Raw genomic sequence first — 18,009 nt, forward strand, 5'->3', positions numbered from 1 at the left:
GACCCGTTGTTGCATCTAGATGGCAGCTTCCTAGCTTTTAAGGTCCCAGTCGCTACTCGCCAAAGTAGTAGGTGGAACAATGTTTTGTATAGTATGTTAGATGGCAGTGAGTTTTTGAATAGTAATATTAGCTAACAACATTAGCTAATGTTGATAGTAATAGGATAGTAATATTGCTTACCATGGCCACTACAGTGCTAACTACATTATACTACTTAATCTTTTCAGTAGTATGAGCTAGTTTCTGCCATTAATCCATTTTACAGATGGGTTAGCTGAGGCTGAGTAACTTGCCCAAGATTCTATAGCTAGTAAGAGATAGAGTCATATTTGAATACAAGTCCTCTGACTCATGATCCTGAGTTCTTGACTCGTGTATTATCTTGCTTCTCATTTTTGGTGCTTTACCAATAATCATAAATGACAGACTGAGTCCAGAGAGTGTGCTGCTTCCTTTGATTTCAAGGACTTTTCCACTTCCAATCTTCCCTTGTCCCCCCCTCTAATGGTTTTAAGGCCTTTTCAGCCACACTGGTGAACTGCATGGTGACACTTGTCAGCCTGCCTTCTCAATGTTCTCAACTCCTTCTTCCTATGAGTTGATCTATTGGAGGTATGCTATGTTTTTTACAACTGTCTTTATACAAAAATTAACTTTGCTCTTTGCTAGCTTTCTGATACTTCCCAAATTCCTGCCCTTGATAAGTGCAAGTAATAGAAGAATCACTCCTGCCCCGTGGCTCCTGCTAAAACCCAAAACCCACTGCTGTCAAGTTGATTCTGATTCATAGCGACCCTACAGTTCAGAATAGAATTGCCCCATAGAGTTTCCAAGGCTGTAAATCTTGAAGGAAAGAGACTGCCTCATCTTTCTCCTGCAAAACAGCTGTTGGGTTTGAACCACCAGCCTTTTAGTCAGCAGCCAAACACTTTAACCACTGTGCCACCAGCACTCCTCGGTTCACATTGCTAAAGTTATACCTAAATTGTCCCTGAAAAATAATGGTGTCTTCTGTTGAAGGAAATGTTTAAACTTCTTTTTACTTTAGTGTCTAATAAACCCTGAGCAGAAAGAAGTTTATTTTCAAGTACAAATTACTCTAGCCATTTCCTTTTTTATTCTGCTATTTGGTGATAGAAAACTGCTGGTTAACCTACTCATCAGCATCTACTTACGTGGATTTTAATGATAATCAGATGCTTTGTAGCAGTTTTAAGCCTACTTTTGATTCAGTGTCTGGATAAAGTCCTCTACCTACACTATTGATAAAGAATTCTTATTTTTATTTTCATATTCTTCATGGTGCATGCAGATCTCAAAAATTTGAATTTCTACTGCTATTTCTACTTTGTGATGTTTGGAATTCAAAAAGTGAGTAATCTGAAAAATTATCTGTGTGATCGAACAGGAAATGAAGGTCAGCTGTAAAAATTGGGATGCTCTTTATTTAATCTGTCCTCTTACTATTTTTTCATAAAATACATTGAATCTGTTTATCTTTAATTCTAAATCCAAAGGTTCATGATGGCAAAATGCTATGGGAAGATTTTTTTTTAAAAGGAGACATAAACATTTTAGGAAAACAGTATGTTAGGGCAACAAAATGATTAATGATAGGTTTCCTTTGTAGAAGAACTTGACAAGGATGGAATGATAGAATTAGACATCACCATTTTGCAATCTTCATGACATATAAACCACCATTTTCATGATCAGTGGTTACTAGAACTGTCAAGTAAAAGGTAAATGGGAAACTATACAGTGAGTGATCAGGCTGGCAAAATCTGAATGCACTATCAGTCTTACCAGCACTACCAGGAAATAACTGGATATTATGTGTCTTCTGACGTGATGGAGTAGAAAGTGCTTCACCTGTGAAATATTTGTGCCGGAAGAATTAAACCTGAAACTAATTAAGCCTCTTAGCTCTAACTACTCAAAAAAATCAAACTCACTGCCATCATGTTGAATTTGACTCATAGCAACTCTCTTTGTGTTTCTGAGGCAGTAACTCTTTATAGAGGAGCTCTGGTAGCATAGTGCCTAAGGCACTTGACTGCTAACCAGAAGGCTGGTAGTTCAAACCCCCCACCAGCCACTCCTTGGGAGGAAGGTTGGGCAATCTACTTCTGTACTGATGCCACCTCAGAAACCCAAGGAACAGTCACTATGAGTTGGGTGCTACTCAACAGCATGTAACAACAACAAATCTTTTTGGAAGTAGAGTACCCAGTCTTCCTTCTGCAGAGTGGCTGCTGGCTTTGAACCACCAACCTTCTGATTAGCAGTCAAATGCCTTAGGTCCTACACCACCAGAGCTCCTTGCTCAAACTACTAGAACACAACAAAACACAGGAGATTGAGCAATTGAGAAGTGCTTCTCAACATTGAAGGAGCCCTGGTGGTGCAGTGGCTAAGCACTCAGCTGCTAACCAAAAGGTCAGAGGTTCAAACCCATCAGCTGCTCTGCAGGAGAACGATGTGGCAGCCTACTTCTGTAAAGATTTACAGCCTTGGGAACCTTATGGGGCTGTTCTACCTTGTCCTATTGGGTTGCTGTGAGTCAGAATCAACTTAATGGCAATGGGTTTGATTTGGATTTGGTCTTAACTTTGCGCATTAGGATCACAGGGAAAATTTTAAAGTTCTGATGACCAGGTTGTATTCCCCACCATTAAATGAAAATCTCTAGGCTAAGGCATCAGTATTTTTTTAAATAGTTTCCCCAGATGTTACAGTGTGAGTCAAGGTTGGGAACCATTGGAATAGAGGAAGAAGTTAAAGGACATCATGAGGAAACAATCACAAAATGCAGAATGTGAGAACTTCCACAGGACAACATATATGTGGCATTAGAAAAGAGATGGGAGAAGGGGGAGCACTGTTAGAGCTTAACATGGATTTAAGAGACATAGAAACTGTGTTGTGGGGACCTTGTATTGGTCCTAATTCCACAAAATCAACTGTACTTTTTTTTAAAAAAAAATCAGGGATATTTAACTACAGACTGAATGTTAGAAGATATGTTACTGAGAGTTAATATTTTTACTTGTTATCATGGTTTCGTAGTTATATTTTCAAATGTTCTTACAGTTAAAGATACATACTAAGTATTTGTGGATGCAATGTGATGTTTGGGATTTGTGTTAAAATATTTGTTCTGATTACCTAGTGTTGCTCTGACAAGAATATATACCACAAATGGGATGGTTTGAACAAACAGGAGTTTATTCTCTCACAGTTTGGAGGCTTTAAGTCCAAGTTCAAAGTGCCACACTTTAGGGGCTGGGTGAAAGCCCCTCAACCATGGGCTCCAGCTCAGCCTACTGCTCCCAGCCCACTGGAGCTACAGGCATTTCTTCACTCAGACAGCTGCTGGCTGCTGAGGCTGAGAAGCCCCAAGGTTGACAAGTAAAAAGGCACAATCCCGATGTTACCAAACCACATGGCAGGCCATTAATTTAAGTCCATTGTAAGTCCCAAGGTCAGCAGAGCATGGCAGGCTGCTGAACAATGACATGGCTACATGCAGGGTCCAAGCATGCCATAAGCTAGAGACCATTCCCAAAGCTGCTTCTTATATATGGGAAGCAGACCACATACCTGAAGGCAGCTACTCAGCTGCTTACAGTAGATTCCACCATGGAGTTGATTACCAGTCTCATCATGGGGAATACTACATCCAGCTGCCCAGCCACTCAACCAGGCCCAGCCAAGTTGACACACAAACTGAAGTACCACAATATTCTAGCAAGAAATGGTGATGGGATAGTAAAGCATTGAAAATATTATATTTTAAAAGTAATTTCATAAGAAAAGGTTAAAAAGGCATGGAAGTGAAATATATGACAACATATCTCTTGATATATTATTAATGTAGTCTTAATAGTTCAAATGGAATACCAATCTGAAATAAAATGAAGTTTAATACTCTTGCCCTTACAAAAACAGTCCTTATTTCTTTTCAGAAAATTTTTACGTATTTAAGTGTTAATTATGTATATATTTTATTTGCAGATGATGCGGGGCCTCCTCCTTCTACTGTTATCAACCAAAATGATACTTTTGCCAAAGTCGTTTTTAAGCCTAGTGTGGTACAACAAGCCAAGATTGCCCAGAATGGCATTTTGGGAGATTTCATCATTAGATATGATGTCAATAGGGAGCAGAGCATTGGGGACATCCAGGTAATGGGGTCATGGTTGCTCTTTCATATTGATTGCTTGATACTTTCAGTTAGATGAGAACTAGGGATTCTAATACTTTCCTGAAGGAGGGAGAACTTTTTGGCTCTTAGAAAATTTGTTTCAACACAAAATAATGTCTCCAAAGAGACTAGTGGTCTTCCCTTGCTAGAGGCCAAGAGTACCTATTTCCTGCTTCAGTAACCTGGAGAGCAAATAAAATCTATCATATAATTTCCCCTGCAGTGTTTTAGGTTAAGTTAGAATTTTAGTTGCTTTTCGCTTTTAATTAAAAAAAGACTGCTCCATGGCTCATTTCCCTTTAGGTTGTATTACTCCAGAGACAGGCTGGGAATATTAATATGTAATAATGTGTGTTCAGAATGTAGACAACCTTGTCTCAACTTGTAAGATTCTTAGTAAAAACTAGATTATGTAGGAAGTAGGGTTCTTAAGTGATAAGAGTCAGAGGAGATGGATAATTAAACTGGAATAGACATATTCAATAAAATTTTAAGGAATGATTCCATTCTTATACAGGTTAAATTAGCGATTAGTTCTCTTGGAGGGATCAGGGCCATAGATAATTTTGTTCTGGGTATGGACTCTGATCCTTGGTTCTGTTTTGTGGTGAATGTGACTTTTAGATATTCCATAGACTTCTCATTTTAGGTCCTTTTCCTTCCTTTCTGGGTCCATTCTTATGTTTCTTTTCCTCCATCAGGTTCTAAATGGCTATTTTGTGCATTACTTTGCCCCTAAAGACCTTCCTCCTTTACCCAAGAATGTGGTGTTTGTACTTGACAGCAGTGCATCCATGGTAGGAATCAAACTCCGGCAGGTGAGTGAGTGCCAACTACCCAGTTCTTCCTCCCCTAATTCTGCCTTGGGGTCTTATCTTTGTGAATGAAAAACCCAAACTCACTGCCATTGAATCGATTCAGACTCATAGCAACCTCCATTGAGTTTCCAAGGCTGTAAATTTTTACAGAAGCAGACTGCCCCATCTTTCTTCGACAGAGCAGCTGGTGGGTTCAAACTACTGACCTTTTGGTTAACAGCCCAATACTTTAATCACTACACCACTAGAGCTCCTCTCGTGAATAAAGTCCAGTCATATTTTGACTGTTGTTCCTATGAAGGTAATCTGTCTTTTACTGTTGACTGCCTTTAAGATTTTCCTCTTTGTCTTCAGTTTTCTATTGTTTTAATATAATGATTGTTTTGGTTACTTTGTGCTGCTCTAACAGAAAATATACCACAAGTGGAATGGCTTGAACAAACAGGAGTTTGTTCGCTTACAGTTTTAGAGGCTAGAAGTCCGAGTTCAAAGGGCCAGTTCTAGGGGCTGGGTGAAAGCCCCTTGACCTTGGGCTTCAGCTCTTGCTCTTGCTCCCAGCCCACTGAAGCTAGAGGCATCCCTTCACTCAGGGAGCTGCTGACTGCAGAGGCTAACAAGCCCAAAGTTGACAACTAAATTGGCACAGTCCCGGTATTACCAAACCACATGGCAGGCCATTGATTCAAGTCCCATTAACAGTCTTAAGATCTGCAGACAGCGTGGTAGGCTATTGAATAATGACTCGACAACATGCATGATTCAAGCGTACCTAAAGCTGAAACTTTACCTCAAAGCTGCTTCTTATGTACTGGAAGCAGAGCACGTCTCTAAAGCAGCTACTCAGCTGCTCCAGTAGATTCCACCATGGAGCTGATTCCCACTCTCACTGTGGGGAATAACTACATCCAGCTGTTTAGCTACTCAAAACCAGGGCCAGCCAAGTTGACACATAACTAACTACCACAATGATTCTAATTGTGGACTTATGTTTATTTATTTTTCCTGTGGTTCCTGGGGCTTCATGAATAGTTGGATTCTTGGAAAAATCCTCAGTCTTTATCTTTAAAATTATTTCTGTTCACTTCTTCAGAAATTCCAGTGTTAGATACTCTCTTCATATTCTCTGTCTCCTGTGCTCTCGTCTATATATCCAACATGTGCCTTTCCATATACTTTATTCCAAACCTGACTTCCAGTTAGTTCACAAATTCTCTCTTCAGGTATGTTTAATATGCTGCTAAACTCATTCATTTCTAGAATTCCCTTTTTTTTTCAAATTTGATATACCACTTTTTAGCTATTATATAGTTTTAAATAACTTTTTTTTTTTTTAAATCTTTTTGAGCACAGTAAACATGATTGTTTCAATGTCTATATCTAATCATTTCAATCTCTGGGGTTCATGTAAAGGCTGTTTCTGTTGTCTTATCTTCTTGAGTGACTGGTTATCTTTGATTGCATGATAGATATTATATTTGAAGAGTTTTATTTTATAGAAAGAGTTTGAGACTAGGATAATGATCATTCCTTCAGAGAATGTTTTGGTTTGGAATGAAAGTAATTTCAAAGGAAAAGATCAATCCCTTTAGGTATGTAAAAATTAAAAATTTTTGTTTTACAGACAAACAGTAAAACACAAGACTGGAAAAGTTTGTGCAGCTTAAAGACAAGAGATTTTTCTTTAATAGGAATTATAATTAAAGAAATGCAAATTAAGATAAATACTGTTTTTATCTTTATATTGTCAACCTTTAAATAGTGTGAATTATAATGACAAGCAATTTCTATAGCATTCATCTGGAGAATTCAACAAAATTATATGTTTAAATTATTTCCCAGTAAATATTAAGAAGTACCAAAATGGTACAATGCATGGTCAATTCTACTGTACCTTCACTCAAAGAGCATTGGTCACTCACAGGCTACAGCTGCTTAAAAACCTGCATTGTCAAGTGTCTGAGTCTCTTCAGGGTTTAACTCCAAACTTCTATTCCAGGTTACAAGGGTCTTCTTCCACTTCTAAGGAGAAAACTACCCAGAATCTTCTTACCTAGTAATCCCCAGAAAGAGGAATCATGCCCAAAATTATAGAGAAAGCCAATCCACTAAATCAGAGTCTCCTAAACTTACCTTCAATGAGAAAATTATTTTGACAGTCTTAAAAATATAGCAGGGTGGCATTTTCAACATGCTAGGCATCATTTGATTGCTAACCAGAAGGCTGGTGGTTCAAACCCACCAGCCACTCCTCAGAAGGAAGATTGGTCAATCTACTTCCATAGTGATACTGCCTCAGAAACCCAAGGGGGGTCGCTATGAGTTGAGTCAATTCAACAGCAGTGAGGTTTTTTTTTTTTAAATTTTGGAGACATTTATGCAAAAGATATTAAGTGAATTATTTAATAAAGAATACTAACTCCTTATAACAATTTGGTTACCACTCCCCTTTGACTGCTGGAGAAACTGAAGCTTTTCAAAGATAGACAACTCATCTATAAATGTTAGGGCCAGGCTTCCAACCCAGAACTGACTCCAAAGCCCATGAGGCAAACCACAATGCTGTGATACCGGAGTGCAGGGATCAGTGGGGTGAGGCAGCACTGTTGTGTGCAACTAATGGAAGTGCAGATGGATACAAGGTTAGCACAGTTTTACATTTTAAGACCCAGTTGAGAAGGTTACATTTGGAAGGCAGGGATTTCCTTGCATTGAGCAAAAACAGTGTAATGACAGATGCCATACCATTTGTTATTTTCCTCTCCTACCTCATTCTTTGATATTGAAATCCCATTCCTTGTTAGTCACTGGAAGTCTGGCATGCACTCTGCTAGCTTCTAAGCTACAGGATGGCCTCTTTCCAGGAGAACAACCCTAGACCAGCCAAACATGTCAGAAGCCTGTGAGCGATTTCTAAAGCCCATTGCTACCTTGAGTGGATTTGAAAACTGCTTACTATTTTAGCAGCTCTCAGCTTCTCTAAGGCCACAGCACTAAGTGAAAAGCCTAGTTGGCCCTTCCTAGAGTCTTGTATAAAATGTCATGTCCACTGGTGAAGACAATTACCTCCAGACATGAGGCTTTCATATTGTATCAAAAGTTTTGGCAGCATTGGATATTTGTCACAGGTCCTTTTGAATTCCATTGAGAATCATTCAGGGGCAGATGGGAGGGAGGGGGAAAGGAACTCACTCCTTAGAGGACACTGAGCATCTGTTAAGGGTGATTGGAAAATTTGGAAATGGATAACAGTAATGGATGAAGAACATGATAAACATAACTAATGTCACTGAATTGTGACAAATGCTGAAATGGCAAATGATTTGCTACGTATATTTAATTAATATGAGAAAGGAAGCATTCACTGTTACTCTGGATGTTTGGGCTTCCCTCATCTTTGATAAGCCTGAAATATTTCACTCTCCTTAATACAAAGTAGGGCACGTAGTTGAGGTTTAATAATTACTTGAACAATTGATTCATTAAGAATCATAAAGATCATTCAACCTTGAAATGCATAGTCAGTAAGGGAGGGAAAGCACTGATATCCAGAGAGCACCTGAAGCTGTGTGCTTCTGGCATTTTCTGGTTCTTGTCCTGATCACAGTGGGAATGTGAACCTGGCACCAGGACTCACCCAGCTCAGGAACAACAACAGGACCCCTCAGGTTCCTCGCCCTAGTGCTTGGCTCTGTTTTCTCTCCCCTGTCAATGTCTTGAGGCATAGCTCTGGTATCGGATCAGGCAAGATTTCTGCTTCCCAGTTTGAACTAGTAAAACTTCTCAGGAAGAGTGGGAACTGAGAAGAGCAACAAAAGGAATAAAACACGGTGATTACAACATTGTTATTAGGTGCCATTGAGTCAATTTGGACTCATAACAGCCTCACGTAACAGAATAGAACTGCCCCATAGGGTTTTCTAGGCTGTAATCTTTATGGGGTGCACCTAACCCAAGCCATGGTATTTTTGATCGTCTCATTCTCATGTGAGAGCTGGATAATGAATAAGGAAGAATGAAGAAGAGTTGATACTTTTGAGTTGTGGTGAAGAATACTGAAAGTACTGTGGGCTGCTAAAAGAACTAACAAATCTGTCCTGAAAGAAGTGCAGCTGGAATGCTCCTTGGAAATGAGGATGGCCAGACTTTGTGTGACCTACTTTGGTCATGTTGTCAGAAGGGACCATTCCCTGGAGAAGGATATCATTCTTGGTAAAGTGGAGCGTCAGCGAAAAAGGGCAAGGCCCTCAACAAGATGGATTGACACAGTGGCTGCAACGATGGGCCTAGTATAGCAAGGATTGTGAGGCTGGCACGGGACCAGGCAGTATTTCATTCTGTTGTACACAGGGTAACTATGAGTCAGAGATGACTTGATGACACCTAACAACAACACAAACAACAATCTTCATGGGAGCAGATAACCAGGTCTTTCTCCCATGGAGCTGCTAAGTGGGTTCAAGTCACACACTTTTTAGTTAGCAACCAAGTGCTTAACCGATAAGGATATACCTTTATTTTTTTCTTGTTAGTTACATTGTGCTTAAAACATTGGCACTAGCAAACAATCATGTCCTTGGGAAAACGTAGGATAGTATATAGCTAATTAAATACATTTCCCCTTAACCAAGGCCTATACTATGTGCTTTTCTTCTTCCCCATGAAATCAGATCTACTACTTTTGTCCTCATATTGAGAAGCTTGGCTAAGGAACCTTCCTTGGCAGCCCTGCAGTGACTAATGTAGCATTTAGCAGATGTTTTTCATGTTTCTTCCCATAATCTGTGCCATTGTCTATCAATTCTAAGTTGTTTTCATATGTAGCTTTTGGAGGCTACCTCCATTTAATTTAGTCAACAATTTCAGAGAGTAAAGAATAAGCCCAGTACTTGTTATCTATATTTGCCAAATGAAAATGAGGTTTTGCGTGAAGTAATGAATTGAAGGACTATGATATGAATGTTCACTAGCTCACTTTGTCCTCCAGGACATCAGTTTCTTCTTCACCATTCAATACTGGATGTTTTATGTCTAAAATCTGAGCATTTTATATATAGCCTTATAGGCTTAGAGTCTGTAAGCTCCCTATAGACATGCTCCAAAATAGTTCCAGGACTATTTTGTTATTGATCTTTATAGTTTGTATCCCCAGCTCCTAGCACAGTACATGACATGTCATTAATGTTAACTGCCATTGAGTTGACCCCTAACTCATGGTGACCCCATGCACAAGGGATTGAAACACTGCCTGGTTCTATGCCATCCCCATGATTGAATTGTTGTGGTCCATAGGGTTTTCACTGGCTGATTTGTTGGAAGTAAATTGCCAGGCCTTTCTTCCTGGTCTGTCTTAGTCCAGAAGCTTCACTGAAACCTGTTCAGCATCATAGCAACACTGAAGCCTCCATTGATAGACAGGCGGTAGCTGTGCATGAAGTGTACTAGCCAGGAATCAAACCTGGGTCTCCAGTAAGGAAGGTGCGAATTCTACCACTGAACCACCACTGATGAGGGGTGGCTGTGCATGAGGTACATTGGTGGGGAATTGAAACTGCATCTTCCACATGGAAGGAGAGAATTCTATCATTGAACTGCCACTGCCCTCATTCCTGACTCATAGTAAGTAATTATTTGTGTTGAAAGGTGTGCCAGCACATAAACATTAAATGCAGCCTGAATTTTTTAAGGTACAGTAGCTACATTTAGTGATTAATACATACCAAGCATTCTAAGGATTTTGTATACATTTTCTCATTTAATCTTTCAGCAATTCAATGATGTAGACTTTGTTATCCCCATTTTACCAGTGAGAAGGTGACAGACAGGAAGGTGATGTAACTGTACTGAAATATGTTGTTATAAGTAAAAGAGTATGAATTCAAACTAGATCCAGCTCACTCTAAAGCTTCCACACTTTCCCATGACTTTAAACCACCTCACAAGCTTTTAGAGTCTACTTGTTCTTATTACCAAATAATGTGCTGTGGAATGCTGCCATCTCAGCTGAGTGCACACAGATGTCAGCCCTCAGAGGCTTCAGCCGGGGGCATGGTGTTGTGAAAAATCAGTGGAGCTGCTCTGCTACAGTCCATAATAATTAACTAAGAATATTTTATTATTTAACATTAAGAACACCACCAGCATACAAAAGGATACAGATTTCCCTTTGATGATTTGGATTGGACAAGCTTGGAGACAGGTGTGAAGTGAGGGAAAAATGGGTGACTATGAGGTCCCACGGTGTCTAATGGTGCATAACAGTCTAGCCATCCTTTTCAGAAATGTGTGGACTTGATGCATTTTGAACGAGTGTTGTTGTTGTTATGTGCCGTCGAGTTGGACCCGACTCATAGCGACACCTCCTTGGGTTTCCGAGGCAGTATCACTATGGAAGTAGATTGCCCCATCTTCCTTCCGAGGAGTGGCTGGTGGGTTTGAACAGCCAGTCTTCTGATTAGCAGTCAAGTGCCTTAGGCACTACGCTATCAGAGCTCTCTTTGAACAGGTACATTCTGAAAAGACATTAAAGCATGAAGAAAGTAGCATTTAAATGTTGGGGATCAGTAGAGACAGTTCTGGAAGAATGCTAGGCAGGGAAAGCAGAACCTGTAAGCACCTCGGAGGAGTTGGGATCTGGTTAGGAGAAGACAACTCCCTGAATGAACAAATGAAGGAACTCAGAATAGAGGAGGGATACAAGCACATGAATGAGAGCATGTCTGAAGCATTTGGAGAGTCCCTGAACCTAAGCTACCACTTGTCTGTCAATTTGTCCTGCTTTGGTGGCTTGTGTGTTGCTGTGATGCTGGAAGCTATGTCACAAGCATTTCAAATACCAGCAGGGTCACTTAAGATGGATGGATTTCAGCAGAGCTTCCATTCAAAGACAGAATAGGAAGAAAGGCTTGGTGATGTACTTCAAAAATTAGCCAAGGAAAACCCTGCAGTTCACAATGGAATATTGTCCAAGACAGCGCTGGAAGAGAAGTACCAGCAATGAACTAGAGCATAGCAACAGTTGTGAAGATGGTGCAGAACTGGGCAATATGTCATTCTGTTATAAATGAGGTCACCAGGACTCTGAGCTGACTGGGCACCAAATAAAAACAACTGAATGTACACATTCTATGACTAGCATATAGAAAAAATGCGCAATATAGAGCTTGTGTACTCCTTCCTATATTACCTGCTTGGGTCCCAGGTCTTGTAAGCATCTGAAAGCAAGATCTCTTTCTGATTTCCTAATTCTGCACTTGCAGTCTAGAGAAGGCATCAGTAAGCATTTCCTGTAAAGGGACGGATGCTAAATATCTTAAGCTTTGCAGGCCCCACGGTCCATGTTGTATTTATCCAATTCAACTCTGCTGTTATAGAGCAAAAGCAGCTAGAGACAATATGGAAAGAAGGGTATAATTTTGTTCAAATAAAACTTTTTTTTATAAAAACAGCAGACTGGATTTGGCCACCTGGCCATACTTTTCTAACCTTTGGGCAATGATTAATTTTCATATGACTAGAGGTCATTTCAGTTGAAAATATTTACTCTCATCTACTGCATTGCTCTTGTCAAAATATCAGCAGATGTGTGTTTTGAAAGTACATTGTAAAATCTGGGACTAGGGCAGTTAACAGAAGATAGTGAGTTGAGGGGACTGGTATTTTTTTACTCTGACTCAGAATATGAGGTAATAAATGATAGACAGAGAGCAAAATATTTTTTTCCCTGGGTCACCAATGAAAAATTTTTTTGTCGTTATTGTTCTTGTTATGTGCCGTTGAGTCGGACCCGACTCATAGCGACCCCTCCTTGGGTTTCCAAGGTGGTATCACTACGGAAGTAGATTGCCCAACCTTCCTTCCAAGGAGTGGCTGGTGGGTTTGAACCACCAGCCTTCTGGTTAGCAGTCAAGTGTCTTATTGCTCGTCAGCAATGATATAAAGATATTTTTTAAATACATTACAGGCATTAATTAAAAAAAGAAAAAAATTGTTGAGGGAGTTAAGATTTTTCCAGATGGGATCATGTCTGAATAATTTGAAAGATCTTTGAACCTAGGTAATATGTTTTCAGACAGAAAACTAACAACATAGGACTGCTTGTACTCCTGTATTACCTGTTCAGGTCACAGACCTGGTTATAAGCGTATGAAAGCCCGACCTTCGTAAATAACAGAAGAGCTTATCTTCTCCCTTTCTGGTTTCCTAATTTAGCACTCAAGTCTTGAGTAGGGGTCAGCAAACTTTTCTCTAAAGGGCTAGATAGGGGCAAAAAGGAAACTTTACTATAAACAACAAGATAAATGCTGCAAGTCAAAGAGAATTAAATGAAATAATAAATGTGGAAGTGATTATCAGATAGCTTTGTTATCCCTGGGGTCTCAAACCCTTGTTCAGATGATTGAATTTGCAACTGTGACTTCTGAACAGGGTGGCATTGATTGGGATGATGGGATGATGTCAGCTATTTTGATCAATTATTGGCAAGTGTGATCCTTGTAAAGATTTATGTTATGTGATTTCATGAGTCTTTCACAATTACCTTCACACTAAAGTGATGATTTTCACTGGGCCTGGACCAATACCAAGCATAAAAAGCTGAATTTCAAGAATGGAAATTTGGCCAGTATTGTTATCATTGAAGAAACACTCAAGCATTAGGAATAGTTCAATGAAAATGTGTTACTTTCTTCGTCCAGATAAGTTTATATGAATCATCTTTAAAATCATTTTACTCAAGCTTCTCTATAAAACAAAACACAGTATTGAAAAAGGAGCTAAGGAGTTTGCCTGGCTCTGGGCATGAAGTAGATAGAGTAGATTGTCCTCTCATAGTAGTGCTTTTCCAGGTGTGTTCTCAAAGCAGCAGCATTACCATCACCTGGAAACTTAGAAATGCAAAATGTTCAGGGCCAGGGCTTTGAAGTTCATTCTTGTTCAATCAAAATCTATATTTTAACAAGATCTCCAGGGATTTTGTTTAAAAATATAGAATCTGACGCAATATATCTGAGGTGGAAATGAACATTCTCAGCAGGAGGTCAAACTGGAATGAATTGGTTTGAATTCCTGTTCAGGACTCGCCCCAGACTTAACTGAACCAGCAAATCTGAGGGTGGGCCCAGCCAGGTGAGTCTGGCACATGCTAAGTTCTGAGAACACTGTCTTAGAAGAAAGAAGATGAAATTCAGGAACTAGGAAACAACAGAAGAAATACCTAATGGTATTTGTGATAAAATACCTAATGGTACGTTCCTAACGGAGGGCAGCAAGACCAAGTGAACAAGACAAAATCCCAAGAGAAAAGACTGCTCCACTTCTGGCTTACCAGGTCTGTGCTCTGCTGAGGGCAGCAGTGAGTCAGAGGGACTGGGTATGCAGAGATGTTCAGAAGAGAGTCAGGATAGTTTTGAGAATGTACTGGATCTGAAGAAAATACATAGAAGAAAACAGGAGTTGAGGGCCAGCTGAAAAAACCAGGCATCCTAGATCAGATTACGTCAGGGATATTGGAGTTATTCAGCACCCCTCCCCATTCTACATACCCTGTTCATTCATTCGCTGGCTCAGATTCCTAAAACACACAGTGTATCTGAAACCTCAGCCAAATATATAACCTTTACTATTATAAACCTCTGATGCCTGATTTGCTTTTCATCCTCAGGTATATATAACATGGGAAGAGATTTAAGGTTTCAGTTAGCCCTCATCCATACAGCTAAGGAAACACCTACTTTCTCCACTCTGGCCCCTCTAGTTCTCCAGATAAAAGAGATCACCTAGCATAGTGGCTAAGGCACTTGACTGCTAACCAGAAGGCTGGCGGTTCAAATCCACCAGCCACTCCTCGGAAGGAAGATGGGGCAATCTACTTCCGTAGTGATACTGCCTCGGAAACCCAAGGAGGAGTCGCTATGAGTCGGGTCTGACTCGACGGCACATAAAAACAACAACAACAACAACAATGTAAATAAAGAAGACAAGAAAAAGTTACTGACCAAAGGATGCTCTCCAACTCCAACAATTACATTTATCTTCCCTCCTGCATCAAAAGCTCACTGTCTTGTATTATGGTGACCTTATAAGAGTGTGGGTAGACACACCTGTGGCTTCGAGCCAAACAAAAGACAGGCATATGAGTTGAACATTTACCTGAGGTATATACACTCCTTGGAGTGAACAATCATGGGAGAAAGAAGGGCTGCTTATACACAGGGAGACAGCTCAGGGGACAGGAGTGTATGGAGGGATGGACACCTGGAAGAGGTAACTATGGGGAGGAAGTGAGAGGGGAGCAGTTGCATTGTGGTAAACTTTGGTCAATGTCATGAGACAAAGTATATGTGAACTGCTGTATGGAAAGTGAATTTGCTCTGTAAATTTTCACCCAAATCACAATTTAAAAAAAAGGAGTGTGGGTAGATGGAAAGAGACATAGGGAAAGCATCACTCTCCCTGCTTTGTGGCGGAGGGTGATTCCACTTCCTCTAAATGTTTTCTTGTATGAACTCTGAAACTTGCTCTTGGACAGAGAGGAGCTAAAGAGATTGGAAGAAATGTTGGAATGAAAGAGTTGAAGAGAAGGTTTCAAAGTAAAGTATTATAATGAAATGTGTGAAGACCTGGAGTTAGAAATCCAAAAGGGAAAAATGTGCTTGGTATTTCTCAAGCTGAAAGAATTGAAGAAAAAATTCAAGACTGAAGTTGCAAGGATATTGAAGGATTCTATGGGTAAAATATTGAATGATGTAGGAAACATCAAAAGAAGATGGAAGCAATACAAGGAGTCACTGTATAAAATGTAAAAAAAAAAAAAAAGTGTTCAATGCCCAACTATTTCAGGAGGTAGCATATGATGAAGAACCAATGGTATTGAAGGAAGAAGTTGTGATTGCATGGAAGGAATTGACAAAATACCTGATATGCATTAAAACAGATGCAGTACTGTCAGTGCTTACTAATTTATGCCAAGAACTTTGGAAGAAAGCTATGTGGCTAACTGACTGGAAGAGATCGATATTTGTGCCAATTCCAAAGAAAGGTGATCTAACAGAATGTGGAAATTATCAAACAATATCATTAATATCACATATAAGTAAAATCTTGCTGAAGATAATTCAAAAATGGTTGCAGCAGTATATCAATATGGAACTTCCAGAAATGCAAGCTGGATTCAGAAGAAGACATGGAATGAGAGATTGCTGATGCCAGATGGATCTAAGCTAAAAGCAAAGAATACCAGAAAAAAAGATGCCTGCCTGTGTTTTTTGTTGATGCAAAGGCATTTGACTGTGTGGATCACAACAAATTATGGATAACATTGCAGAGAATGAGAATTTCAGAATACCTAATTGTTCTCATGAAGAACCTGTTCAGAGAGCAAGAAGCTATTGTTCGAACAGAACAAGGAGCTACATTGTTTAAAATCCGGAAGGATGTGCATCAGGGATGTATCCTTACACCATACTTATTCAATCTGTATGCTCAGCAAATAATCCGAGAAGCTGGACTATAGGAAGAAGAATGCGGCATCAGGATTAGATGAAGAACCATTAACAATCTGTGATATGCAGATAACACAACCTTGCTTGCTGAAAGTGAAGATGACTTGAAGCATTTGCTGATGATCAAAGACTAGAGTCTTCAGTATGGATTACACCCCAACATAAAATCCTCACAACGGACCAATAAGCAACATTAGGATAAACGGAGAACAGATTGAAGTTGTCAGGAATTTCATTTTACTTGGATCCACAGTTGATACCCACAGAAGCAGCAGTCAGGAAATCAGATGTCATATTGCACCAGGAAAGTCTGCTGCAAAAGACCTTTTTAAAGTGTTAAGAAGTAAAGATGTCACTTTGAAGACTAAAGTGTGTCTGACCCAAACCATGGAATTTACAATAGCCTGATATGCATGTGAAAGCTGGACAATGAATAAGGAAGACCTAAGAAGAGCTGATGTCTTTGAATTGTGGTGGTGGCAAAGAATGCTGAAAATCCATGGACTGCCAGAAGAATGAACACATCTGTCCTGGAAGAAGTGCAGCCGGAATGCTCCTTGGAAACAAGAATTGCCAGACTTCATCTTACTACTTTGTTCATGTTGTCAGAAGGGACCATTCCCTGGAGAAGGATATCATGCTTGGTAAAGTAGAGGGTTAGAGAAGAAGGTGAAGACCCTCAATGAGATGGATTGACACAATGGCTGCAATGCTGGGCTCAAGCATAGCAAGGATTGTGAGGATGGTACAAGACTGGGCATTGTTGCATTCTGTTGTACATAAGGTCACTATGAGTTGAAGCTAACTCAGTGCCACCTAGCAACAATGATGACAACATCTATTCTGTGTTTACTTCTTACTCAATTGTTTCCCTAGTTATATTCCAGATGAATTTTTCACATCCTCTCCATATCTGTGTGTTTTGCATTCTTAATACCTGTCAAGGAATGTCTCTGAGAGTTTATAGTGAGTAGCCTAGAATAGAGCTAAGTCAAGGAAGCAAGAATCATAAGAACTCATACTTAGAGGAAAGTTGAGTGGGTTAGAGGTCAACTGAATGGGCCAAAAGACAGTCAGACACCAGAAAATCTGATTAAAAATAGAATTAAACAAGCAGGGCCCAGAAACTAAACATGCAGTTGGGCAATAAAAACTTCAGAATTTAGACCAGGCATTGGAGACCAAGAACTCAATCATTTTAGTCAATAAATGTGTCAGAACAATAGACAAAAGACACCCTTTAGGGGTGTGTGCCCAAGACCATGTATAGGGATGACAGACAATGTTTCTACAAGTGTATTTGTATGTTCTGTAAGAATTCTTAGGTATATAGTAGAGCAGACAAAGGAAAAGATTGTAGTCACTTCTTGGCCACAGCCAAGGGAGTGAGTAGTTGGACGTGTGGGCTCAGGACCATAGTTGCAGGGGACATCAAGCTCAACTGGCACAACATACTACACAAAAACATTGTTCTACATCCTACTT

General features: G+C 39.7%; 1 protein-coding gene across 1 annotated transcript in view; it reads left to right on the forward strand.

The window, feature by feature from the left end:
• The window catches only part of ITIH5 (inter-alpha-trypsin inhibitor heavy chain 5), a 138,450-nt gene that overhangs the window by 57,036 nt on the left and 63,405 nt on the right, over positions 1-18,009 (forward strand). Inside the window, exons 5-6 of the mRNA XM_007935476.1 lie at positions 4,019-4,188; positions 4,910-5,026. Coding sequence (XP_007933667.1) covers positions 4,019-4,188; positions 4,910-5,026 — 287 coding nt within the window. The remainder of the gene's footprint in view (positions 1-4,018; positions 4,189-4,909; positions 5,027-18,009) is intronic.

This window comes from Orycteropus afer, unplaced genomic scaffold (assembly GCF_000298275.1).
Source record: "Orycteropus afer afer isolate SDZICR_OR568_19922 unplaced genomic scaffold, OryAfe1.0 scaffold00028, whole genome shotgun sequence".
Taxonomy (NCBI): Eukaryota; Metazoa; Chordata; class Mammalia; order Tubulidentata; family Orycteropodidae; genus Orycteropus; species Orycteropus afer.